The 27,893-nt window shown below is 46.1% G+C and overlaps 1 protein-coding gene across 1 annotated transcript in view; it reads right to left on the bottom strand.

Annotated features, from left to right (window-relative positions):
* Positions 1-7,285: 7,285 nt before the first annotated feature.
* ubr4 (ubiquitin protein ligase E3 component n-recognin 4) overlaps positions 7,286-27,893 on the bottom strand; it is a 120,823-nt gene continuing 100,215 nt past the window's right edge. The window contains exons 79-104 of the mRNA XM_039007802.1: positions 27,168-27,381; positions 26,738-26,913; positions 26,519-26,646; positions 26,184-26,313; positions 24,395-24,552; positions 22,859-22,968; positions 22,168-22,391; positions 20,536-20,709; positions 20,027-20,148; positions 19,475-19,672; positions 19,196-19,276; positions 18,870-19,085; positions 18,355-18,462; positions 17,790-17,906; positions 17,321-17,511; positions 17,021-17,194; positions 16,528-16,627; positions 16,156-16,374; positions 15,728-15,841; positions 13,506-13,648; positions 12,216-12,341; positions 11,516-11,710; positions 8,457-8,681; positions 8,101-8,191; positions 7,757-7,919; positions 7,286-7,554 (exon numbers count right to left, since the gene is read on the bottom strand). Coding sequence (XP_038863730.1) covers positions 7,490-7,554; positions 7,757-7,919; positions 8,101-8,191; positions 8,457-8,681; positions 11,516-11,710; positions 12,216-12,341; positions 13,506-13,648; positions 15,728-15,841; positions 16,156-16,374; positions 16,528-16,627; positions 17,021-17,194; positions 17,321-17,511; positions 17,790-17,906; positions 18,355-18,462; positions 18,870-19,085; positions 19,196-19,276; positions 19,475-19,672; positions 20,027-20,148; positions 20,536-20,709; positions 22,168-22,391; positions 22,859-22,968; positions 24,395-24,552; positions 26,184-26,313; positions 26,519-26,646; positions 26,738-26,913; positions 27,168-27,381 — 3,962 coding nt within the window. The 3' untranslated portion in view covers positions 7,286-7,489. The remainder of the gene's footprint in view (positions 7,555-7,756; positions 7,920-8,100; positions 8,192-8,456; positions 8,682-11,515; positions 11,711-12,215; positions 12,342-13,505; positions 13,649-15,727; positions 15,842-16,155; positions 16,375-16,527; positions 16,628-17,020; positions 17,195-17,320; positions 17,512-17,789; positions 17,907-18,354; positions 18,463-18,869; positions 19,086-19,195; positions 19,277-19,474; positions 19,673-20,026; positions 20,149-20,535; positions 20,710-22,167; positions 22,392-22,858; positions 22,969-24,394; positions 24,553-26,183; positions 26,314-26,518; positions 26,647-26,737; positions 26,914-27,167; positions 27,382-27,893) is intronic.

Genomic DNA, 27,893 nt, shown 5'->3' on the forward strand with positions numbered 1-27,893 from the left:
TGATGGCCTTGAGATAGAAGCTATTTTTCAGTCTCTTGGTCCCAGCTTTGATGCATCTGTACTGACCTCGCCTTCTGGATGATAGCGGGGTGAACAGGCAGTGGCTCGGGTGGTTATTGTCCTTGATGATCTTTTTGGCCTTCCTGTGACATTGGTGCTGTAGGTGTCCTGGAGGGCAGGTAGTTTGACCCCTGTGATGCGTTGGGCAGACCGCACCACCCTCTGGAGAGCCCTGCAGTTGCGGGTGGTGCAGTTGCCGTACCAGGCGGTGATACAGCCTGACAGGATGCTCTCGATTGTGCATCTGTAGAAGTTTGTGAGTGCTTTTGGTGACAAGCTGAATTTCTTCAGCCTCCTGAGGTTGAAGAGGCGCTGTTGCTCCTTCACCACACTGTCAGTGGACCGTTTCAGATCGTCATAGTTTGTTTACGCTGAGGAACTTGAAGCTTTTCACCTTCTCCACTGCAGTGCCATCGATGTGGATAGGGGTGTGCTCCCTCTGCTGTTTCCTGAAGTCCACAATCAGGTCCTACATTGAGACGTTATTTGCCTGCCACCACACTCCCAGGGCCCTCCTCTCTGTAGGCTGTCTCGTCATTGTTGGTAATCAGGCCTACTACTGTTGTGTCGTCTGCAAACTTGATGATTGAGTTGGAGGCATGCTTGGCCATGCAGTCATGGGTGAACAGGGAGTACAGGAGGGGACTGAGCACGCACCCTTGTGGGGCTCCAGTGTTGAGGATCAGCGAAGTGGAGATGTTTTCTACCTTCACCACCTGGGGGCGGCCCGTCAGGAAGTCCAGGACCCAGTTGCACGAGGCGGGGTTCAGACCCAGGGCCCCGAGCTTAATGATGAGCTTGGAGGGTGCTATGGTGTTGAATGCAGAGCTATAGTCAATGAACAGCATTCTTACATAGGTATTCCTCTTGTCCAGATGGGATAGGGCAGTGTGCAGTGCGATGGCGATTGCATTGACTGTGGATCTATTGGGGCGGTTATCAAACTGAAGTGGGTCTAGGGTGTCAGGTAAGGTAGAGGTGATATGATCCTTAACTAGCCTCTCAATGATGACAGAAGTGAGTGATACGAGGCTGTAGTCATTTAGTTCAGTTACCTTCACTTTCTTGGGTACAGGAACAATGGTGGACATCTTGAAGCAAGTGGGGACAGCAGACTGGGATAGGGAGACTGAATATGTCCGTCAACACTCCAGACAGGTGGTCTTGCGCATGCTCTGAGGACGCGGCTAGGGATGTCTTACTCACGTCGGCCAAGGAGGAGAGCCCACAGTCCTTGGTAGCGGACCATGTCAGTGGCACTGTGTTATCCTCAAAGCGGGCGAAGAAGGTGTTTAGCATGTCCGGAAGCAAGACGTCGGTGTCCGTGACGTGGCTGGTTTTCCATTCGTAGTCCGTGATTGTCTGTAGACCCTGCTACATACGTCTCATGTCTGAGCCATTGAATTGCGACTCCACTTTGTCTCTATACTGACGTTTTGCCTGTTTGATTGCCTTACGAAGGGAATAACTACACTGTTTGTATTCTGCCATATTCCCAGGCACTTTGCCATAGTTAAATGCGGTGGTTCACGCTTTCAGTTTTGCGTGAATGCTGCCATCTATTCCCGGTTTTAATAGTCACAGTGGGTACAACATCTCCTATACACTTCCTGATAAACTCAGTCACCCGTATCTGTGTATTCGTTAATGTTATTCTCAGAGGCTACCTGGAACATGTACAGTATCTGTGTATTCGTTAATGTTATTCTCAGAGGCTACCCGGAACATGTCCCAGTCCGCGTGGTCAGACCAGTGTTGAGTAGACCTTAGCACGGGTACTTCCTGTTTGAGTTTCTGCCTATAGGAAAGGAGGTGCAAAATGGAGTCGTGATCAGGTTTACCGAAGGGAGGGCGGGGGGGGGGGGGCCTTGTAGGCATTTTGAAAAGCTGAGTAGCAGTGGTCCAATGTTTTACCAGCGTGATAGGTTTGCTTTGTTAAAATCCCCAGCAACAATAAAATGTGGCCTCTGGATATGTGGTTTCCAGTTTGCAAAGAGTCCAGTGTAGTTCTTTGAGGGCCGTCGTTGTATCCACAGCACAGCTAAGGGACTATAACTACCACTGTGCTGCATAGACATGGGTTCTTGCCTACTGACTGACAGACTGTGCATGTGAAACCTGGGAATTACTTGAATAGTGCTGTGTCTGTGAATATTTTGTATCTCTCTCTACAGCTCCACCTGGTGGTCATTTCTCAGTACTGCCTGATGTTTTCCACACCTGCCTCCCTGTGAGTCTCCCGGTGGTTCCTGATCTAATGTCTTTAGCAGCTGTTGAGGAAAGGGAGAGAGAGGACTTGCAGTACATGCTCTGAGAGAGAAACTGAACACCATGCAAAGCTACAACTGAAGGAGGTCTGCCACTGGGTTTGAAACTGGCAAACCATATGGACATTTAATATACCATTTCCTTCCATCAACAGTGCAATCTAGTTTTACATTTTCTGCTGCTATCAGACTCGTATTTACTATTTAAACAGTTGCCCCCCCCCCCAATCCACCCTTCCCCAAAACACGTGTAAATATTGTACTATAAATTGTGCCTTCCTGTATTATACTGATGCTAAAATGTTTATTCTATTCGACTGAGACATTTACTTTATCTTTCATTATTTCTAATTGTTGCATTGTTCAAGAAGCAACCTACAAGTAAGCACTTATTTAAATGGGACCTGTGTATACCATGTGTATCCTGTACATACTACCAATAAAACTGGCTGAAATAAGGCAGCTTCTTGTTAAGTCCCACTTGACATACTGGCCCCCGAATTGGCTGCAACTTAAGACTGTGTGGTAATAGTATAGCTACTGCAGGTAACATTTATATGGTAGGTGTAAAATATTGCTACATAGACAGTCCTGCCCTATGCAGACAAAATCTGTTATTATGTTTGTACCATTTTAAAGATTTGTCCAGAAACTTTAGTGTACATCACCCTACTCGGTATGTCCTCTTCAACAGTGGGGTTCCAGTGTACTAGCTGCATTTTGATCAAAAGTATGTGGATTCGGCTATTTCAGCCACACCCGTTGCTGACAGGCGTATTAAATCGAGCACACGGCCATGCAATCTCCATAGACAAACATTGTCTGAAGAATGGCCTTTCTGAAGAGCTCAGTGACTTTCAACTTGACACCGTCATAGGATGCTGCCGGGAGCGTCATGAAATGGGTTTCCGTGGCCGAGTAGCCGCACACAAGCGGCTAGCCTAAAATCAACAGGCGCAAAGCCAAGCATCGGTTGGAGTGGTGTAACGCTCGTCGCTATTGGACTCTGGAGTAGTGAAAACACGTTCTCTGGAGGGATGAATCACGCTTCACCATCTGGCAGTTCGACGGACAAATCTGGGTTTGGCGGATGCCAGGAGGACGTTACCTGCCCCAAACACAATATGTGACTTTTTGGGTGACCCAACAAAATTCACATAGAAATGATTGTTATAGATCTGTAACTCTTATTGAAATCACATCTAAGAATCATTAGATATGTTCTATGTGCACCACTTCTATGCTTCTGTAATAAATAATATCCTTAATTAACAGCGTTGAACTGTTAGAACCTGTTATAACTACTTAGAACCTGTTATAACTACTGCATTTCCCATTAGTCTCTACTCTTACCAGTGCTTTGTCTAACCATGAGGCCACAGCCTGAAATTGCAACAAATGTATCTGAGCATAAGATATGAACAAGCAGTCTGAAATGTGTGTGTGTGCTGGAAGTAACAGTTAGCTCAGATAAGAAGCTGGGAAGCTGTGGTTAGCCTTGAGCGAACAGTGGCCATTGTATAACAGGTGCGAATAGCTCAGACAGTATTGCAGAAACTGTCTGACCTCAGTCTTTGGGGTGAGGGAGCGTAATCTACACAGCAACAGCGTCGGGACTTTCCTCAACCCTCATCGACCAGTCAGGAGCACAGACTACCGGAACCTACCTACGTCAAGACAATGTATAAAATGTAACTGCACACAATGTTTCGGGGCTCTTCCGACGGTTCCCTATGAGCTAGACGAACGAGTCCGTGCACACTTTACCAGATATCTTTACCTCTGAATAAACTGCCTTTACCATACCTGATCCACTTCGTCCAGAGTCTCTACTTGGTCTCAGTTCTCCAGTAATTCAGATATCAACACTTCCCGTTCTTAAGTTTCATTTCTGCGTCTTTTAGTTTTGTACACCAGCTGAAAATACAATATTTGTGGTTATCATTCTCTACACAGCATACTTGCTCGTCTTGTCAGATGCTGAAATTAGGCAAACTATTCGAATTTTAGCAACCAGGAAATGCATAGTGCATTTTTAAACTAGCCAACGTCGCCATGTGATCGGGAATTTCTATTGGTGAAGCAGTTTTAGCCTATCTACACACTGTACTGTCTTTGGTGGTACCACCCAGCACATCTAGAAGGGAGTGTTATGGTGCTTTCGTGGGGACAAAACGAGGTCAAATCATGACGTCAGTGATCTTCAAGTCAGAACGTCTGAGCTCTAGAAAGGAGGCCTGAGTTCCCGTCTTGGATGACCGTTCAAAATGATTATTCCTAGTCAGAACTCGGTATTTTCCGAGTTCCAAGTTGTTGTGAACGCAGCATTATTTCATACCGACCGCAGTTAAACCACTGTTCCTAGGTCGTCATTGTAAATAAGAATTTGTTCTTAATAAACTGGACTTGCCTAGTTAAAAAATAATAAAAAATAAAATAAATAAATCGGGTGCTGGAACCTCGTATATTATCCAAACAGAAACAGGACAGCACTCCGGTAAATAAACGTAAAATGTATTCGTGCAGCAATAAAAATATATATATATAATAAACCAGACGTGACACAGAGCGATGGATGTGGAATTACTATCACGACTTTATTAATCATTGCTAATCCCCCCCCCCCCCCCCCCCCCCCAAAAGCAGACATTCAGCAACAGTTGAACATTGTAGCAGCGGTAATAGAATAGGCCGACGAGAGAGTAACACTATAATTGGGGTATTTTAAATGTTTAAACTCCACACCATCAGCTCTGAGGACGCCGTTTCACGTGTTGCGTTGGACGCGGACGTCTATATATTAAAAGAGATGTAATTTATCCATTTAAATCATCAAGGTTTGAAGAATTCAGCGGCACCTTGCTTTACCAGTAACAACAAATCTACCAGAAAACATAACACCAAAAAGAGAGAGACAGATTGAGAGAGAAATGTGTCGAATCCAAAGGAAATGATGCAAGGCCCCCTTTTTATTGTTAGTATTATTCATTTGGGACAATGTCGTAAAATGGTGACGTTTCATTGGAGCATGAATAACCAATCAGGATTATTAGAACTTGAGTTACCGGGGAGGGAGGGAGGGCTTAACAGATAAGATTTTAGTTTTTTAATTATTTTCTCATTTCATCTGATTCTGTCACCGAGAAGAGAAACCAACCCTACATTAATTAGTACATTTTCCTTCCAGATCTACTGTCAAGCACAGAGAGATCTGGCACCCAGCGTAGTCAGGAGAATAGTATCTGACAACAGGGGGGGTAGTTATTTTAATTCAAGATCCTACCGTAAAGCCTCCTTCCTGCCTCCCTTTTTTGAAAAGACCAGTAAATTGTCATGACAAAGAAAAACAAAAAAAAAATAGCTCATTTTAAACTTCTTAAAACAAACGAAGAAAAACACAGGTCACTCTTAACACGCCGCGATCGAATCTCAAAACAGTGATGTTGTTTTTTAAAGTTTTTTTTTTCTTTTTTTTTTTAGTTACTTGAAGATTGCAACCCAGACATTTATGTGGGTAATATTTGAGAGAAGCATGGGGTTTGTTTACCGTGTGTATTAAATGTTACAGCAACATGGTCATAAATGCACCAACTGACTCCTGACTCAGACAGCACATATAAGATCTGCTTCAAAAGAGTTACAGTTGGAAGATGATGCAGAGGGACAAAACCCTGGTGGAGACTAGGAAAGGGGTGTGTGTGTGTCTCTGTTACGGTGTGTGTGTGTGTGTGTGTGTGTCTGTTACGGTGTGTGTGTGTGTGTCTGTTACGGCGTGTGTGTGTGTGTCTCTGTTACGGCGTGTGTGTGTGTGTCTCTGTTACGGCGTGTGTGTGTGTGTGTCTCTGTTACGGCGTGTGTGTGTGTCTCTGTTACGGCGTGTGTGTGTCTCTGTTACGGCGTGTGTGTGTCTCTGTTACGGCGTGTGTGTGTGTCTCTGTTACGGCGTGTGTGTGTGTCTCTGTTACGGCGTGTGTGTGTCTCTGTTACGGCGTGTGTGTGTGTCTCTGTTACGGTGTGTGTGTGTGTGTGTCTCTGTTACGGCGTGTGTGTGTGTCTCTGTTACGGTGTGTGTGTGTGTCTCTGTTACGGCGTGTGTGTGTGTGTGTTACGGCGTGTGTGTGTGTCTCTGTTACGGCGTGTGTGTGTGTCTCTGTTACGGCGTGTGTGTGTGTCTCTGTTACGGCGTGTGTGTGTGTCTCTGTTACGGTGTGTGTGTGTGTGTGTCTCTGTTACGGTGTGTGTGTGTGTGTGTCTCTGTTACGGTGTGTGTGTGTGTGTGTCTCTGTTACGGCGTGTGTGTGTGTGTGTCTCTGTTACGGCGTGTGTCTGTGTGTGTCTCTGTTACCCAGGTGTCTGTGTGTGTCTCTGTTACCCAGGTGTCTGTGTGTGTCTCTGTTACCCAGGTGTCTGTGTGTGTCTCTGTTACCCAGGTGTCTGTGTGTGTCTCTGTTACCCAGGTGTCTGTGTGTGTCTCTGTTACCCAAGTGTCTGTGTGTGTCTCTGTTACGGTGTGTGTGTCTCTGTTACGGTGTGTGTGTGTGTGTGTCTCTGTTACGGTGTGCGTGTGTGTGTGTGTCTCTGTTACGGTGTGCGTGTGTGTGTGTGTCTCTGTTACGGCGTGTGTGTGTGTCTCTGTTACGGCGTGTGTGTGTGTCTCTGTTACGGCGTGTGTGTGTGTCTCTGTTACGGCGTGTGTGTGTGTCTCTGTTACGGCGTGTGTGTGTGTCTCTGTTACGGCGTGTGTGTGTGTCTCTGTTACGGCGTGTGTGTGTGTCTCTGTTACGGCGTGTGTGTCTCTGTTACGGCGTGTGTGTGTGTGTCTCTGTTACGGCGTGTGTGTGTGTGTCTCTGTTACGGCGTGTGTGTGTGTGTCTCTGTTACGGCGTGTGTGTGTGTGTCTCTGTTACGGCGTGTGTGTGTGTGTCTCTGTTACGGCGTGTGTGTGTGTCTCTGTTACGGCGTGTGTGTGTGTCTCTGTTACGGCGTGTGTGTGTGTCTCTGTTACGGCGTGTGTGTGTGACAGAAAGCTAGGGAGAAGTTGGGAAGCGAGGGTTTTCCGGTTGAGAGTTGTCCCATGGAGGTGTCGTTAGCAGGACCAAATGTGTGGGCCCTCGTCCCAACGTGGGGCTCTTGTCTCGGGGGCAGGGTGGTACTGAATACCATCAGGGAACAGAGTTCAACAGGTCTTGCAGGAAGAAGTCTGGGTCCGGAATGTCAGAGAGAAGTCCTGGAAACAAAACATGAAAAATAAAGAGTCTCTGTCTGAATCTAACACACAATCATGTACAATCAGTTTCTTGTTTAGGTAATTTAGAGGTTACAACTATTCACATTTAATTAACACAATAAACATCAACCAAACAAGCAGCATTTGATACTACAGTACGCCACTCTTCTCAGTGGTACCGCATGTGTCTGGCAACACTGACCTACGACATCCAGGAACTCAGAGAAGGATTCAGCGGGCATGAGTTCTTCCTGGTAGGCCTTGAGCACGCGCTCCGAGGCCTCGTAGATGGGCATGTCATTGTGCCGCACGTACTCTGCCAGCGAGAAGGACCAGCCTCCCTCTGTGTTGCTGGTGGGTACTTTCTATAGCGGGAGAAGGAGAGAGGTCTGAGAACTAAAATCACATCCATGTTGTACATCTAACGTGCAAAACATTTGACACAATTGGTTGTGTTACAACATTTATTTTTTACACACCCGTTGAATGATGACTAAGTAAAAAAAAAAAAAAAAATGTTTTATTGGCAGGATAAATCCCTCCTACCCTGAACATGTCATAGATGAGTTCCACAAGGCCCCAGAAGAGGAGAGGAGAGCGGTACACTGCATATTCCTTGGACTGTTTATCTGAGAGTCTGGAGAGATGAGGAAGATTAGAAATAATTCACAGACACAGATATACTGCAGCGAAAACCCTGCAGAGAACTATATTTGATCAACACAGTATGAACTCACACCTGACTAGATTTGACTCCATTACTGATAAGAAATAGGTTGTGGGTTTAATTCTCGCAGGGATCACAAATCCATTCTAAAACGCATGCACTCAGTGAACCGCAAGCGGATAACAGATGTGATTAAATTGAATATAAAATGGAAAGTTCTGGAACAGTAACTTACTTGTTGGTGAAGACGGCGGAGACCTTGCGTGCGTGCACAGAGACGAGGAGCCTGCGTAGGAAGGCGAGTCGTGTGCTCCTCCAGCGTTCAGGAGACTGGATGTGCATGGCCAACACTGTGTAGTAGTGGGGACCGTCAACATCATAGCTGCTCTCCACCCACTTCTCACACGGCTGCTCCAGGAAACACTGCAGGTTCTTCTCCTCACGACTAGTAGCCCGAGTACTGCAGACGACCAAAAACACAGAGAGACAGAGATATAGAGCGGGATTGAGGGAGTGACAGACGGCCAGAGGGAGAGAGAGCGAGGGAGGGAGAGAGAGCGAGAGAGAGGGAGTGACAGACGACCAGAGGGAGAGAGAGCGAGAGAGGGAGAGAGAGGGAGTGACAGACGGCCAGAGGGAGAGAGAGAGAGACGGCCAGAGGGAGAGAGAGAGAGAGACGGCCAGAGGGAGAGAGAGAGAGAGACGGCCAGAGGGAGAGAGAGAGAGAGACGACCAGAGGGAGAGAGAGAGAGAGACGGCCAGAGGGAGAGAGAGAGAGAGACGACCAGAGGGAGAGAGAGAGAGAGACGACCAGAGGGAGAGAGAGAGAGACGACCAGAGGGAGAGAGAGAGAGACGACCAGAGGGAGAGAGAGAGAGACGACCAGAGGGAGAGAGAGAGAGACGACCAGAGGGAGAGAGAGAGAGACGACCAGAGGGAGAGAGAGAGAGACGACCAGAGGGAGAGAGAGAGAGACGACCAGAGGGAGAGAGAGAGAGACGACCAGAGGGAGGGAGAGAGAGACGACCAGAGGGAGAGAGAGAGAGACGACCAGAGGGAGAGAGAGAGAGACGACCAGAGGGAGGGAGAGAGAGACGACCAGAGGGAGGGAGAGAGAGACGACCAGAGGGAGGGAGAGAGAGACGACCAGAGGGAGGGAGAGAGAGACGACCAGAGGGAGGGAGAGAGAGACGACCAGAGGGAGAGAGAGAGAGACGACCAGAGGGAGAGAGAGAGAGAGACGACCAGAGGGAGAGAGAGAGAGACGACCAGAGGGAGAGAGAGAGAGACGACCAGAGGGAGAGAGAGAGAGACGACCAGAGGGAGAGAGAGAGAGACGACCAGAGGGAGAGAGAGAGAGACGACCAGAGGGAGAGAGAGAGAGACGACCAGAGGGAGAGAGACGACCAGAGGGAGAGAGAGAGAGACGACCAGAGGGAGGGAGAGAGAGACGACCAGAGGGAGAGAGAGAGAGACGACCAGAGGGAGGGAGAGAGAGACGACCAGAGGGAGGGAGAGAGACGACCAGAGGGAGAGAGAGAGAGACGACCAGAGGGAGAGAGAGAGAGACGACCAGAGGGAGAGAGAGAGAGACGACCAGAGGGAGAGAGACGACCAGAGGGAGAGAGAGAGACGACCAGAGGGAGAGAGAGAGAGACGACCAGAGGGAGAGAGAGAGAGAGAGTGACAGACGACCAGAGGGAGAGAAATTCTTTGTGATCTCCTATGTTTGAGTAGATAAACGTGTTGAGGACGTAGAGCACGGTGTGGATGATGTAATGTAATCATACGTGTTGAGGACGTAGAGCACGGTGTGGATGATGTAATGTAACCATACGTGTTGAGGACGTAGAGCACGGTGTGGATGATGTAATGTAACCATACGTGTTGAGGACGTAGAGCACGGTGTGGATGATGTAATGTAACCATACGTGTTGAGGACGTAGAGCACGGTGTGGATGATGTAATGTAATCATACGTGTTGAGGACGTAGAGCACGGTGTGGATGATGTAATGTAATCATACGTGTTGAGGACGTAGAGCACGGTGTGGATGATGTAATGTAATCATACGTGTTGAGGACGTAGAGCACGGTGTGGATGATGTAATGTAATCATACGTGTTGAGGACGTAGAGCACGGTGTGGATGACGTAATGTAACCATACGTGTTGAGGACGTAGAGCACGGTGTGGATGATGTAATGTAATCATACGTGTTGAGGACGTAGAGCACGGTGTGGATGACGTAATGTAATCATACGTGTTGAGGACGTAGAGCACGGTGTGGACGATGTAATGTAATCATACGTGTTGAGGACGTAGAGCACGGTGTGGATGAGGTAATGTAATCATACGTGTTGAGGACGTAGAGCACGGTGTGGATGACGTAATGTAATCATACGTGTTGAGGACGTAGAGCACGGTGTGGATGACGTAATGTAATCATACGTGTTGAGGACGTAGAGCACGGTGTGGATGAGGTAATGTAATCATACGTGTTGAGGACGTAGAGCACGGTGTGGATGATGTAATGTAATCATACGTGTTGAGGACGTAGAGCACGGTGTGGATGATGTAATGTAATCATACGTGTTGAGGACGTAGAGCACGGTGTGGATGACGTAATGTAATCATACGTGTTGAGGACGTAGAGCACGGTGTGGATGATGTAATGTAACCATACGTGTTGAGGACGTAGAGCACGGTGTGGATGACGTAATGTAATCATACGTGTTGAGGACGTAGAGCACGGTGTGGATGATGTAATGTAATCATACGTGTTGAGGACGTAGAGCACGGTGTGGATGACGTAATGTAATCATACGTGTTGAGGACGTAGAGCACGGTGTGGATGATGTAATGTAATCATACGTGTTGAGGACGTAGAGCACGGTGTGGATGATGTAATGTAACCATACGTGTTGAGGACGTAGAGCACGGTGTGGATGACGTAATGTAATCATACGTGTTGAGGACGTAGAGCACGGTGTGGATGATGTAATGTAATCATACGTGTTGAGGACGTAGAGCACGGTGTGGATGATGTAATGTAATCATACGTGTTGAGGACGTAGAGCACGGTGTGGATGATGTAATGTAATGATACGTGTTGAGGACGTAGAGCACGGTGTGGATGATGTAATGTAACCATACGTGTTGAGGGCGTAGAGCACGGTGTGGATGACGTAATGTAATCATACGTGTTGAGGACGTAGAGCACGGTGTGGATGACGTAATGTAATGATACGTGTTGAGGACGTAGAGCACGGTGTGGATGACGTAATGTAATCATACGTGTTGAGGACGTAGAGCACGGTGTGGATGATGTAAGGGATGAGGTGGATGTTGCTCTCTCGTCCTCCCCCTCCCGTATCCACGCTGAAGGACTGCTCCGTGGCGAAACGCAGGAAGAGGAGCTTGGTGTCGTGGATGTTCATCTGGTAGGTGGGCTCTCTCTGCCCCGTACACTCCTGCAGATATGTGTTGTGCCTGGGGGAAAAAGAGGATCGAGAAAAGCAGGACTTTAATGGGACGAACGTGAAAGATTCTCATAGAGAAATAAACAGCGAGCTATGACAGGTCTGGTATAGCAGACTTTGTAATAAGACAGGTTAGCAAAACATTTTGAGCAACTTTTTTTGATTGGTTCTCATATCCACGCTATTTGCATGCGCAGGGCTGGTCCTATGGAAAACAAAATCATGATTGGTCGAAACGGGGATATCCAACCGGCGTAGGGTGCCGTCTTGAAGTCCGTGGCCGTGGCCACAGCCCCCTTCATTATCGTCGCTTTGAGCCAACACATCATAGCAGCCGTTAATAGACTCTTAAGTCAAGAAAGTAGAGGCGCTGGAGTTAGCCAGCCTAGCTCAACTCTAAATGTCAAGCAAAAAAGCTTAGTTCATGTTTTCAGAAAGGCAACACACGTTCCTTCTGACACTTTTTAAATTGAGTTATGTATCTGCTGCAACAATTTCAAGTGAGTTGGTCATACCTGGCCAGGCAGGTGGCGAAAGCCGATTCCGGGACGTGAGGCCCCCAGACAGGAAGCAGTCCATTGCACTTGGTGTTGGCATTCTGCAGCGCAGCACTCTCCCACTCCTCCCGCCCGCGAGCAAGCCTGAATAGAGGACGGAGAGAGAGAGAGAGAGAGCATGGTTACATGCACACACAATAGCCTGAATAGAGGACGGAGAGAGAGAGAGAGCATGGTTACACAATAGCCTGAATAGAGGACGGAGAGAGAGAGAGAGCATGGTTACATGCACACACAATAGCCTGAATAGAGGACGGAGAGAGAGAGAGAGCATGGTTACACAATAGCCTGAATAGAGGACGGAGAGAGAGAGAGAGAGAGCATGGTTACATGCACACACAATAGCCTGAATAGAGGACGGAGAGAGAGAGAGAGCATGGTTACATGCACACACAATAGCCTGAATAGAGGACGGAGAGAGAGAGAGAGCATGGTTACATGCACACACAATAGCCTGAATAGAGGACGGAGAGAGAGAGAGAGAGCATGGTTACATGCACACACAATAGCCTGAATAGAGGACGGAGAGAGAGAGAGAGCATGGTTACATGCACACACAATAGCCTGAATAGAGGACGGAGAGAGAGAGAGAGCATGGTTACATGCACACACAATAGCCTGAATAGAGGACGGAGAGAGAGAGAGAGCATGGTTACATGCACACACAATAGCCTGAATAGAGGACGGAGAGAGAGAGAGAGCACGGTTACATGCACACACAATAGCCTGAATAGAGGACGGAGAGAGAGAGAGAGCACGGTTACATGCACACACAATAATACTATTATTGTGGATAGTCAGATTAATATAATCGTTTGTTTCAAACTGACAGCTGTCGAGGTGGCAGTCGTAGTGGACTATGTTAAAGTGCGACAGTGCTGTATCCCTGCTGCGTGTGTGTGTGTGTGTGTGTGTGTGTGTGTGTGTGTGTGTGTGTGTGTGTGTGTGTGTGTGTGTGTATTAACCTGACAGCTGCGAGGTGGCAGTCGTAGTGGACTATGTTAAAGTGCGACAGTGCTGTATCCCTGCTGCGTGTGTGTGTGTGTGTGTGTGTGTGTGTACTAACCTGACAGCTGCGAGGTGGCAGTCGTAGTGGACTATGTTAAAGTGCGACAGTGCTGTATCCCTGCTGCGTGTGTGTGTGTGTGTGTGTGTACTAACCTGACAGCTGCGAGGTGGCAGTCGTAGTGGACTATGTTAAAGTGCGACAGTGCTGTATCCCTGCTGCGTGTGTGTGTGTGTACTAACCTGACAGCTGCGAGGTGGCAGTCGTAGTGGACTATGTTAAAGTGCGACACAGTGCTGTATCCCTGCTGCTTGCGGGGCTTGTTCTCAAAGTCCTCCAGGGCCACTCGCTTGGTGAAGGTGTAGATCCCCAGCACCTTGGTCGGCTAGTAGGGGACAAAGACAAGGAAATATAGCAGTTAACAATTGATAAAAGATGCATTGAAATAATAACTGACACCCGAACTTACATTTGGAATAAAGGAACATTTCATATCAATAAAACAGTTTTAGTCACAGCCAAGAGTGGAATTGTCCATACATTTGATCAATAATTAATAAAAAGATGTATAATTATACATTAAGGCCAGAGGGGGTGTGGTATACGTAATAAAATAAAATGTTTTGTCATACCCATGGTATACGGTCTGATATACCACGGTTTTCAGCCAATCAGCATCCAGGGCTCGAACCACCCAGTTTATAGTAGTGTTTCCCAAGGTGAGTTGTGGGGAGCCGCAGGGGTACAGTTAGGTAGCGACTGCCTGCCCATTAGGGCGTTAGGAGCGGCGTCCCACTTGAGAACGGTAAAAATATTTTAAAATGCTCAAAACAAGCTGTTCAGTTACTACTCTGCCCCTCAGTGACGGGCAGCAGCAGCTTCGCCTCCTCCATAGGCCGTGAAAACATTGCTTTGATTGTTTGGCCAGCTATTTCCTCGGAGGGGGAACTGCTCCAATGAAAAAAAAAATCGCAGGATTTTATAGCATAAATTATAACGGTACAAAGTTAATGGACTGTCTTGGGCGTGCTCAAATGTCCGTCAAAAAATCAGAACTTCTGGTTCTGCTGTAGGTCTCCATCCAAACGGGTCTCTCGCGTCAGACGGCTTACTTCTACACGGGAGACTGCATCAGCTCTATCAGGTACAGATGGGCCCTAAAGCGAAATGTGTAATTCACTTGTAAATAAATGATCGTAACAGTCCAGGGAGCCTGGGACCTGATAATCTGGACAACTACATCCAACAAGAGTCGAAGGACAGAGAGATACACTAGCTAGAACATTTCATGGCGGATCTGGTAGAACAAAAAAAAAAATTCAAGACACGGCCAATTTGATTGTTTATGTTTATGTTGTTTATGAGGTTCTACTGTATGTGACAGGGCGACATGTGTGGACTAAAACCGGGATGAATCACAAAGCTTGATCAAATTCATTAAACAGTAAGTTTGAGAAACATTGAGAAATAGTTAGTTTACCTTTGATAAACTCAAATTCGCTAGCTAGAACTAGCTTGTAGCTTGCGTGCTAGTTAGACTTGAAATTTGCATGGGAGCTATCTAAACTCATATCTGACCAACTCTGAAATATGAAGTCATTTTTAGGAAGAAGGTTTACCTGGCTATCGCATCATGCTTTGCGACATGTTAGCTCACCATCCCCAGTTAGATCATGTGTTACCACTTATTTACTTACACCGGTGTGCCTGTTGCGTTCACCCCGGTGTGCTTGTTTCGTTCATGACGCGATCTGTCTGCTTGTTCTAAATAATACATCGAATCAGTTCAAAACAGCGGCACCACTGAATCATTCGGTTTTTGACATGCAAAAAAGTGATATAGTTGTATTTATGCGGTAGTTAAAATGCACAGATCCTCTAAGAAACTACTGGTAGTTCGAAAACTTGGCATCTTGTCAAACTGCTTTGTTGACAAGTCCAACCATCTAGCGCCCTGGGAACTCGGGCCAAACAGCTGCGCCACTGCAGGTAGGTACATGCACACAGTTTACCAAACATTAGGAACACCTTCCTAATATTGAGCCGCACCCCGTCTGCCCTTCAGAACAGCCTCAATTTGCCGGGGCACGGAGTCCACAAGGTGTTTGTTGAAAGTGTTCCACTGGGACGCCGACCCATGTTGACCCCAACGCTTCCTACAATTGTGTCAAGTTGGCTGGATGTCCGTTGGGTGGTGGATCATTATTGAAAAGACACAATAAACTTTTGAGCGTGGAAAAACCCAGCAGCGTTGCAGTTCTTGGCACAAACCGGTGCGCCTGGCACCTACCACCATACCCCGTTCAAAGGCACTTAAATCTGGTCTTTCGTCATTCACCCTCTGAATGGCACACGTACACAATCCATGTCTCAATTGCCTCGAGGCTTAACAATCTTGTATCCCTCTCTACAGATGCAGCAGGTCAGTGCTCGTAGAGAGTGTGTGTGTGTGTGTGTGTGTTACCTGGAACTTGTATCCCTCTCTACAGATGCAGCAGGTCAGTCCTGGCTCCTCTATCAGCTCCTCCATCTGCTTCAACAACGACGTCTTGGTCACCACCTGGCCCTTCTCATTGGTCTGAAACACATAACAGCCAATTACCAACCTGGATTAGCTTCCTCTTTCTTAATTATAAAATCAGGGCCATGTTGGGGAAGAAAGGAAGATTTCCATAGAATCCCATTGGAATCTTTCCAAGACTCTCCAAGACTCTCCGAGGAAGTTTTCTCCCACAAATCTCAGGATCTCTAATGGGTAGCTATTGAATGGTTTTGGACTGCATACGTCGCCTCCCTCATCACCTACAGTCGTGACCAGAAACCCACACCTGAACTTGGTCTTCCAACCCCTCCAACTATGGTCCGGGTTAACCCTCCCAGTCAGTAACCTACCGTCATGCCCAGTGTCCCCAGAGCTTTCTGTCTCATGGCCATTGCCATGCGTTTCTTCTCGGCCCGTGTCTCCCTGCGAGCGGCGTCTATCTTCAGGTTGACTTCAGCGTGCTCCCTCAGCGCCTCCAGAAGGTTCTCTGCCAGCGTCCCAATACCCTCGTCACTAGACACCTGCTCCAGCTTGTGAAGGTTAGTGATGGAATCTGTCCCGATTAGCATCTGGAGAGAGACAGACGAGGTTGTTCAGAAAAAAGTTTAGCACGGGCAGGAAATCTTAACACTATATTATATACATCATCCCCTCAATAACAGATGTTTGTTTCAAAACGTTTTGCTACAGTGTGCCCTAGTGAACATGACCCAGGTGTGTACCTGTGTAGGTGGGTGCTGGGTGGCCAGGCCTCGGAGCAGTCTGAGGATGAAGGGTAGAGCTGGACGAGACAGGAACTTCTTCCACACGTCAGCATCCAGACTGGAGGGAAGGAGAGGAGAGAGGTCAGTGTCGTTTCACATACTGTGAAGTTGGGAATTGTTTTGGATATAGATTTGAAGATTTTAATTAAACAGCCCCCCCCCCAAAAAATGTGAATACATTTTTCCCCCCCTTTGTTTTCGGAAATGTTATCAGTGTTTAGAAAGCCACTAGCCTGGTCCAAGATCTGTTTGAGTTGTACAGACAATTCCTGTGATCATTCCCAAAGGATTTGGCTGTAAAACACCAACCACTCTGAGACCAGGCTACTTTGGGACAACTGTTACCTTAGGAAGGGCTATAATATATTAATACATGTAATTGATGGGTTTTGTGATCCGTGTTTATAAAGTTAACAGGACCACCACACTACGAGGCCCATCCCCATCTTACTTTTTGGCGTTGGGGATGTGTTTCTTCATATAGCCCAGGGCGCTCTGTGTGATGCCTTTCTGCAGGATCAGGTCTTTGAGTTGGTGTCCGTTGTTGTTGTTCTTGATGCCAGCAGCGATCTTACAGAAGCAGTCGATGAAGACCTTATCATCGGCACTGTGCTCCTCATCGTACCTAGAAAACACAGCGGGGACAAAAAACGTGGTTCAAACGTCACGGACATCACGTGAATAAAACCCACACACTCTCGTAAAAAAGACAAATTCACACTTTACTACTAAACCCAGTTTTGATATATACTTGTCGAAGCTGCAGCATGGTTTAAATCTCTCCACTAGGATCCTCATCTTCTCCAGTTCTCCAAAGGACAGGTACGGTATGATACGTAGGAGACCCTGCAGAACACTGGGGTTGGAACGGACAAACGGGGTGTTGATCTGGTCCAGCAGCATCACCAGCTGGTCCTTGTCCCCTGTTAACAACAGGTTACCCTGGGGGGGAGAGGCAATACACTTTAGCTTCATGGAACAACACATTAAGGAGAAAATGAGAATTGTACTTCCTGTAGTTTGGAGCCACCAACTTTGATTATTTCGTCTGAAAACATTTGACGGGGCAAGTAACCAGACAAGATGTATCTAGTTTGGTCTAAAAAATAACTTGGGTGGAACATTAATTTATTCTATGTACTGTTTGACCGGGATAGTCCATTTCGCAACAGTTTCCAAGGTACCAGGACAGGATATTTGTCCAGGGCTGCCAGTCTCACCTTGTCCTCTGAGATCTCAGCGTTGGCCTCATCCAGAATGATCTCCATGATGCTGAGGACCTGCTCTGCTATGGACGCTCCTCCACTGTCCTTACTCTCCTGCTCCGCAACCAACGCCTACAGAGGAAGAAAACAAATATGGTCACACTCTGGTCAAAAGTAACTGATAGAATTTTTCCTGCATACCAAAAATGTTTTGAATTGTGCATCTTGTATCTGCATCACGTCATGTCACAATGTTATATTACTTCCTCCGTATGAATGTACATAGATTCAACAACTGTATTGTGTGGTACAAATGAGTCTTAGCCTGCTTGGACAGACAGGGCAGTGCCTTAGACCGAGTGGCACAGCGTCACTACAGATCCTGGTTCGATTCCAGGCTGTATCACAACCGGCCGTGATTAAAGGTCCCCTAAGGGCGGTGCACAATTGGCCCAGCGTCGTCCGGGTTTGGCCGCGGTAGGCCGTCATTGTAAATAAGAATTTGTTCTTAACTGACTTGCCTAGTTAAATAAATGTAAAATAAATAAAATTAAAATTAAAAACGTGATTTAGTCCTCACCAGGTTGAGTGTGCCCAGCATGACGTTGAGCGTGTTCATGTCTGGTTTGACCAGCTGTTGTCTGTTGATCTTCACCTTTACACAGTAACTGAACAGCTTCAGCAACACCTGGTACGGGACAGAGGAGAGTGTTACTATATACTGTAAATGGGGAAATGATGAAATATGTCTTTAAAAAAAACACTATAGCGTTGTACTGACATGACCGAGGCAAATGTTTATGGAAATTTGTCAAATGTTTCCAAAAAAAACATCTAAAACCCTACCTCTTCAAATAGTATTTTAAATAATCCCACAGCAATTGTACATGTTGTCAATGACTTGTTACTGCCATTATTAAATGTTACATAATAATGGTAGTAACTATAGTCACTGACTCCAATGTAAACGCTAATAATTTTAATTATAATGGTAGTAACTATAGTCACTGACTCCAATGTAAATGTTGCATTTCCTGAAACAATAACTAACTAGAACCAATATATAATGTAGTATTTGTCCCATGTCCGACTCACAGTGAGCAGGTGTCTTCCCTGTTTGAAGTCCCTGATGCCAGACAGTCTGCTGAGCATACACTCCAGCCCACCACACTGAGCCATCACTCCTGCCATCTTATACACCTCCTCCTCATCCTCCTCTTCATCTGTGGTAGAGTCCAGAGACTCAATGAACTCTTCAGTAGCGTCTCCAAGGAGACCCCTCATACGATATATGATCCTCATGGGCTCTCCCTGACAGACAAAAACAAACCAGGTTAACACTCTTCACAAACAAGCCTAAACAACCTCAATTATTGTTTGAAAAACACAGTTGGAATATAAAATAGTGAAGAGTTTGTCACCTCGTTGGTAGGGCACCACACCTTCTTGTAAACCTCGGCCACAGGCAGGTCCAAACTTATGATCTTATTGTTCACCAGAAGCTATGAGAAACAAATAGACAAGAGACGATTAGAAACTAGGTGGAGAACCGTCTCCCATCTTCTTGTGTTTCACTCCAGGACAGCAATCCCCAAACAGCACAGCAAAACGTGACTATGTGCAAGAATAGACAGTGTCTTGGACAACAAAAAGCAGGTGGCACAGTGTTGTAGCTACAGGAGAAATCTATGGTTTCCTACCTCCATGCCACTGTCGTCCTCGAGCAGGGCCACCAGGTCACAGTCCTGACAGATCTTGTTCTTGATGTCCCTCATCAGGGGTCCGATACCTGGCTCGTTGCTGCTGTACGGATTACCAGGCATACGGCCCTGCAGGAAGTCCTCCTGCTGAGGATCCTTCTCCAGGGTAACAAAGAACTCTGTCACCTCATTTTCCTCCTGGAGGGGGGAGGAAGAGCAGGAGGAGGGGAGAAGGTATAGGAGGAAGAGGAAGGGAGAAGGTAGAGGAGGAAGAGGAGGGGAGAAGGTAGAGGAGGAAGAGGAGGAGATTCAGTTACGCCATGCAATGCATTCCTAGAAACACAAAGGCTATCAAATTCATAATTCTGTGATTCCTTGCTTCCCATCTCCTCGCCTTCTTCTCAACCGTATTGGAGAAGGTCCAAGATCCCTCCCCTCGTACCTCTCCAATGCGTTGACAAGGAGGCGAGGAAAGAGGACGCGAGGAATCAAGGAAAGAAGAGTTGAACCATAGACTTGAGTTACAACAGGAACAGAGAAGAAGCCACTTACTGGGTAGATGATGCTGCAGAGTCTCTCAAAGATAAACACCGGTGTTCTGTAGTCATCCAGGTTGTATCTCTTGGCTGTCTCAATACACACTGCCATGAATGCCTTGGTCTCAGACTCGGTCCCTGGAGAATGGAAAGAAAGCACTAGCTTTATACATGTGGTCAAGTCCTCCAGCATCTCCAGCAGTATGTCCTCCTGGGTCTATATATTAACTACCTTTATACCTGTGGTCAAGTCCTCCTGGGTCTATATATTAACTAGCTTTATACCTTTGGTCAAGTCCTCCTGGGTCTATATATTAACTAGCTTTATACCTGTGGTCAAGTCCTCCTGGGTCTATATATTAACTAGCTTTATACCTGTGGTCAAGTCCTCCTGGGTCTATATATTAACTAGCTTTATACCTGTGGTCAAGTCCTCCTGGGTCTATATATTAACTAGCTTTATACCTGTGGTCAAGTCCTCCAGCATCATGTCCTCCTGAGTCTATATATTAACTAGCTTTATACCTGTGGTCATGTCCTCCAGCATCTCCAGCAGCATGTCCTGGGTCTCGTCGATGAGCTTGGTCCTCTGCACCACTAGTTTCCTGAGACACAGGTAGCCGTTCAGCACCGTGCCCACCAGACGACTCTTAAAGTGGCGCTTGATGGACTCCACCTCCACAAAGGACGACAGTAGGCCTAGAAGACACACACGGGATAGGTACCATATTAACATATCATCAAAGCTTATCGTTTTTACATCATTCTAGCAAAACAAAGTATCCGCATTAGATAAATATCTTGGTGAATCGACTAAAGCCAAGGTATACTACATGACCAAAAGTATGTGGACACCTGCTCTTCAAACATCTCATTCCAAAATCATGGTCATTAATATGGAGTGTTGGTCCTCCCTTTGCTGCTATAACCGCCTCAATTCTTCTGGGAAGGCTTCCCACTAGATGTTGGAACATTGCTACGGGGACTTGCTTCCATTCAGCCACACGCACATTAGTGATGTTGGGCGATTAGAGCTGGCTCGCAGTTGGCATTCCAATTCATCCCAAAGGTGTTTGATGAGGTTGAGGTCAGGGCTCTGTGCAGGCCAGTCAAGTTCTTCCACACCAATCTCAACAAATAATTTCTATATGGACCTTGCTTTGTGCACAGGGGCATTGTCATGCTGAAATAGGAAAGGGCCTTCCCCAAACTGTTGCCACAAAGTTGGAAGCACAGAATTGTCTAGAATGTCATTGTATGCTGTAACGTTAAGATGACTCTTCACTGGAACTAAAGGGCCCGATCCATGAAAAACAGCCCCAGATCATTATTCCTCCTCCACCAAACTTTAGTTGGCACTATTCATTCAGGCAGGTAGCGTTCTCCGCCAAACGCAGATTCGTCCGTCGGACAGCCAGACGGTGAAACGTGATTCATCACTCCAGAGAACGCGTTTCCACTGCCCCAGAGTCCAATAGCGGCGATCTTTACACCACTCCAGCCGACGCTAGGCATTGCGCATGGTGATCTTAGGCTTGTGTGTGGCTGCTCGGCCATGGAAACCCATTCCATGAAGCTCTCGACGAACAGTACTTGCGCTGAAGTTGCTTCCAGAGGCAATTTGTAACTCGGTAGTGATTGTTGCAACGAAGGACAGAAGATTTTTTACACGCTTCAGCGGTCCCGTTCTGTGATCTACCACATCGCGGCTGAGCCGCTGTTGCTCCTAGACATTTCCACTTCACAATAACACCACTTAGTTAACCGGAGCAGCTCTAGCAGGGCAGACATTTCAAATCAAATCACATTTTATTGGTCACATACACATGGTTAGCAGATGTTAATGCGAGTGTAGCGAAATGCTTGTTTGACGAACTGACTTGTTGGAAAGGTGGCATCCTATGACGGTGCCACGTTGAAAGTCACTGAGCTCTTCAGTACAGGCGATTCTACTGCCAATGTGCTCAATTTTAAACACATTCCACCAACGGGTGTGGCTGAAATAGCTGAATCCACTAATTTCAAGGGGTGTCCACATACTGCTGTATATATAGTGTAAGTGGAAAATCATGTTGATGTTTTATTTGAGTCAACTATCCCTATAAGACCAGACAATACAAGCGCCTTGGTTTAAGGTGAATGAAACACGTTACATACCAGTCAAGCTCTTGAGGGCATATCCCTGCTGCAGGTCTGTACTGAGAGTGGCCTCTTCCAGAGCCAACAGGTTGGCTATTTCCTTGGTGATGAGGTTGCCGATGTAGGGCAGGACTCCTCGGGCGGCCAGGTACACCTTCCATTGAGGAGGCTTGATGAGCTTCTGGTACAGAGCAAGATACTCTGCTGCACATTCCCCCGCGATGCTCAACTCGTCCAGGTAACTGAGGGACAAACAAACACTGATGCTCAACTCATCCAGGTAACTGAGGGACAAACAAACACTGATGCTCAACTCATCCAGGTAACTGAGGGACAAACAAACACTGATGCTCAACTCATCCAGGTAACTGAGGGACAAACAAACACTGATGCTCAACTCATCCAGGTAACTGAGGGACAGACAAATACGTGTTAGAAAAGCTGTTTGACATATAAACCGGGATATTATCCCAAAATACAAAGTAAGCACAAAAAACAAAACATAAAGTATTGATGTTATATATTTCACTGCAGATTGCACCTGGTCCAGCTACTAACAATAATACCCAGTGTTAACCATCCAACTTAACTGATAATAACTCGCTCACATTGATGACCGATCCTTAGATAATTTCCCATCGTGTCAATTTGAAACTTGAAAGCATCTTTTAACAGTGCTACCTTTCCCAACCCAAAGACGGCCTCTTACCTGGTAAGCAGGTCCAGCACCTGCTGCTTGCGGCTGGGGATGGAGGTGAGGGCCTCAACGATGGTACAGGCTGCCTGCCGCGCTGCCTGGGTGGCTGGGGTGAACAGCACCTGAGAGACAGAGGAGATTACAGTAAAAAATTATAGCATGGAAGTGAAAAATAAGTGAGATGAGTTCATGCACCATCCCATCTGTTGTCTAGACCCAGCTACATGAACCTCAGTCCCATGTTGTCTCATCGAAAGGTGCAGCGTATCATTTAAATCATTCTGGAGGCCGGGTGCCAAACCTTTTCAACTGTAAAAGCTGAGTGGTGTAGTGCTGCCTGGAGAAGTTGGTATACTCTAATCCCAAACGTTTCGCCCCGGCCCAAGGAAAAGAACCCATGTGTGAAATTCTATGACAAACAGTGACATACACTTCGAACGACCTAAAATGATCAATCCCATATTGGTCTTTTACAGCCAAGCTGTATGGTACCAGTTGGCTAATAGTAGGCCTACTATTGAAATAGATAAACGAGGCTGGGAACGGAGTCAGAAATTCACAGGTTTCAGATTATTTTCATTATTTTTTTTCTCCAGGTTTCACTTTTTTGTTGTTGTTGTTGAGAAAACAACAACAACATTGGATGTTCTAAATCCACTACAATGCTTACACCACATCCGGAGACCACAAAAAGCTAAGAAATTATTATTTTTGAGTGCAGTTACCCTTTAATTCACCTGCACAGGTACCTAGCACTGTTGTTGGAGTTCACAAAACAAATGGCCACTGGATTGAGGCAAAGAATCATGATATCATTTTGCCAGGTAGGTTTTCGGAAAAGCCTCTCCATCGACCAGTAGACGGTTAGGCCTGTTATTAGCGTCGCTCTATTTTTCCTGTTACTTAAATGTTTTAAACCTAGATGTTTTACTTCATGAAGCATGTCTTACCTTGCTTCAAAAGTAGCCTGTAGCCAAAATCCTACCATAGAAAACGTGGAGGCCATTATTTTATAGAAAGACCTCATATGCTCTGTTCTACTGGTTTTCCAAATCAACTTTTTCCCCCCCATTGTCTAGCTGCCAGACATTTTTGTCATATAGCGACCAACGATAGTTGTTGCATCTTTAGATCTCCCCTCTGTCTAAATGTTGAACAAATATTTCCATCTTTGTCCATGAAACTGCTTGCATGGTTTCAGAACTGTGTTTTCCCGCAAATCACATTTTGGAACGTTTGCGAATAGAACTACCGGCCGTTTGCACATTGCTGTGCTTAAAATGTGAAGAAATAATAGTTAAATCAACGTTAAAGAAAAAACATTGTCCTCCACTACACAACTTTGATACACATCGTGGGGATTAAGCACAGGATATACGCAATGCCCACATAAAGTGCGTATACTGTGTATACCTGCCTATACCATCCAACACACCACTGGTGTGTACGTACCACACCAAACGGTACCAGGAACGGAGAGTGTCCCGACCTAAACGTTTGAACGGAGTTCAAATATGTCCTGCTATAAGAGCAGTGGAGTGTCCTTACCTGTCTGAGCCAGTTGTTGTGTCCCAGTTTGAGGAGCCTGGGGAACAGACCCTCGGAGCGTGACCTCATGAACTGTTTCCACTTCCACCCGTACTTCTCCATCAGGTAGCGTCTCCGCACCTCAGCCTTGTTCTGGGGCTTAGCTGCCGTCTCCTGGCCTGGTGGACAAGTGTTACGGCATTGTTGAAAGGGATAGTTTGAATACCGTTCTTTAAAAAAAAAGGGATAGTTCCTCCGAGTTCCATAATCAATGCACTTGCTTCAGCAATAACTCTACTGGTTCTTCTGTATACGTATCACTATTTACTTTTCACTAGATGCTACTGATTTTAAAACCATAGACCTCTATAGATGGTGGGACTGTATTCAACAGACCACCATCGGTTGTTACGTTGAGCACCTACTGACCAGAAAAGATATGTTATGAAATAAAATGTAAAAAATCCCAATGACATGTATTAATAAAAGGTTTAAGGAACTACAGACAGGCACCACATTACTACAAGACAAAACAGCGTTCTAAACAGACAAAACATGGTCTTGCTTGCAAATATATATATATTTTTTTAAAGTTTGAAAAGGTAGTGTTATGGGATTAGTGTGGTGTATGACGAATCCAATACTTTAACTTGTACGCGGTACAAATCACATTATTGTGGGAGAACCTCCTCTAAGATTGTGAATTAAGCTGTTAGAGAAGGTTTGAATTAAAAAATAACCTGCATACACAGTCGAAGTACAATAGACCAACATTGCTACTGTAGTAGGTCAAAGCTGTGTGATGGAAAACCTTGGTATAGCATGGGTGGAGTAGACATTGTGGATTTCCTTTCCATTTCAGCTTGACACCAATCCCTACTTCTCAATTAAAACATTTTTTATTTTTAATTTCCATCGTTTTTACACTGGAAGGTGATTATACAAAATTCAAAATCACAACATTTCCACATACAAAAGGTATCTTTCGAAAATGTAATTTGAGCTTCACATTTTTATTTTTTTATTTTTTTAACAGTCTTACGTTGGCTAACGTTATCTCGCTAACGTTAACTGGCTATCATAGCAGGACATTCGCTACCTCATTTGTGCGTATTTGTTTGTGCTACTGGAATTTGGACGTTAGCTAGCTAGCTAAGCAAAATATCTGTTAGCATTTTTTTTTATATTACCTCAGCTTGAATACCACCATATAGCTAGCAACAGTATCTACAGTAGCCTAGGGTTATTCACATACACGTCTTACGACTGGCAGCCTGGTGCAAGCAGCTGTGTTGTTGCCAAGCAACCGACCTGTTAGAACACTGAGCTTGCACCAAAAAAAAAAACATGTTAGCATTGTGAGAAATGCTACAATAACGTAGCACATCCTTGGTTCTTAATAGACAGAAATGAGCATGTGAGAGCGATAAATTAATCGATTTAATCAAAACTAGTCCGAAAGATTGCAAGTCTAATGATCACTTCACGGATGCTGTAGTGTTGTTCTTATCTGATGCCTAGAGATATTGAGCTAGATCGGGGCAAGACATTTGAATTTTCCCCCTTAATGTTACGACCCTGTTAAAATCCGGTATGTGGTTCTCGTAACGGCCATGACGAGAGGTGGGGAGTGTGCTGTGTGTACCTCCAATCAAGTTAATTTGCGACATTTCATCGACATTGGTGTCATAGTGGCTTAGATATGACGGTAGGGAGATTTTAATTTAAAAACATTGAGCTTCAAATCAATCCCCTACTACTAGTCGGGCCGACCGACCGATTAAAAAAAATAAAAATCACATCTACTCACATCTTGCTGGAAGGCACTTTTTCCAGGCTTCATAAGATGCTTTGGGGTCCTTCTTGAGCCAGAGCTGGGCCTGAGCATGGATCTCATTGCAGTAGGGCTTCACTGTAGTCAGACACTCCACAGCAGAATCCTGGAAACACCAGAAACACCACATTTCCTGAAATTGCCTACATTAACTGATCTGATAAAAAAAAAAAAAAAATCACCTAAAATCCTTAAATAACTCATTATAATTTTGGACGTCATTCTACGAAAAACACAGACTGCAATGTAAGTCTCTCTCAAAACTCGCCCAGGCCAAGTATGACTGACTGCTATGTTGTGTAGTAGTGTACCTTGTTCTTCTTGGAGGTGGGGGCAGGAGGCTTGATGAGTTTCTGTAGGATCCTGAGACACATCAGAGTAATGTTCTCCACCACTACAGGGGTCTTGATGTTCACGGCCATCAGGAACAAACTCAGGGCTAATAGACACAGAGAAAGACGGGGATTATTAAATTACGTTATTAAAAGGGAAAGAAAAGGGGATGAGAGAAGATGAGGTAAAAGCCTCACCACATCGCAGTCGTAGCTCCCAGCATCCCCCCTCCTTGGAGATGGAGTCGGTGAGCAGTAGCATCTCATACTGCAGACTGGAGACCAGGTCAGGATTGGCCCAGTGGCCCTTCAGAGCAGCGGACACCTTGTGAATGATCAGGTCATTCATCTGCTGAGTGGCCTCTGGCTGGTCTCTGTACAGGGAGATGTAGACAGATGAGAATGGGTTTACTCACTGTATGTGAGGTGTGTAATGGAATGCCTAGGCTTCAGCTCAGAGGGCTATCACAGGTCTTATAGCACACAGACTACCCAGCTTTTAATACTCGTTTGGGCTTATGTACACTTGTGAGCTACGTGCACGTTTGGTTAGCTCTCCAAGCTAATGCATAGACATTAGCTCAGCAGGGGCTAACACTGTCTATGAGAACACAAACCACTACTATACCTGGTGAGCAGGCAAACCAGTTGTCTGACCTCCTCCCTCATGGCAGCGGTACCTCTTCTCAGGTTGTACTCAAACAGCTCTCTGATGAGCCCCTGGAGCCCAAGGATCTGCCGGAGGGCTGGGTTGGTGGCCAGGGCCCTTAGCAGGGTGATACAATGACCCGTCACGGCCGAGGCACAGCCATAACACTTGTTGGAGGAGGTGTGTCCGCAGCCTAGATGTAGATAGATAGATCTTTGTTATTAGTCTACCCAAAAGAAGAAGAAAAACAACCATGTTCTCAAATAATGGAAGTTACTTTAGATAAAAAACGTCTGCCTACATGGCAAATTGGTCCCAAATGGGAAATTGATTTGCAGCAGTTTTAGAAAGACAAGTGTGCATCCCAAAAATCACACCCTTTCTAGCCCACTACTTTTAACCAAGGCCCGTGCACTATAGGTGACAGGGTGGCATTTGGGATGCAAGTCCTGGATCACAACAAGTGACAGTAAATACATAACACCAAATAGCTTCTATATAGAAATCCCAAATAGAAGGGCTAAAGTGTTTTTCTTTCTCTCTCTCGGAGGACCTGAGCCCAAGGACCATGCCTCAGGACTACCTGGCATGATGACTCCTTGCTGTGCCCAGTCCACCTGGCCGTGCTGCTGCTCCAGTTTCAACTGTTCTGCCTGCGGCTATGGAACCCTGACCTGTTCACCGGACGTGCTACCTGTCCCAGAC

Source organism: Salvelinus namaycush, chromosome 14, assembly GCF_016432855.1.
Source record: "Salvelinus namaycush isolate Seneca chromosome 14, SaNama_1.0, whole genome shotgun sequence".
NCBI lineage: Eukaryota > Metazoa > Chordata > Actinopteri > Salmoniformes > Salmonidae > Salvelinus > Salvelinus namaycush.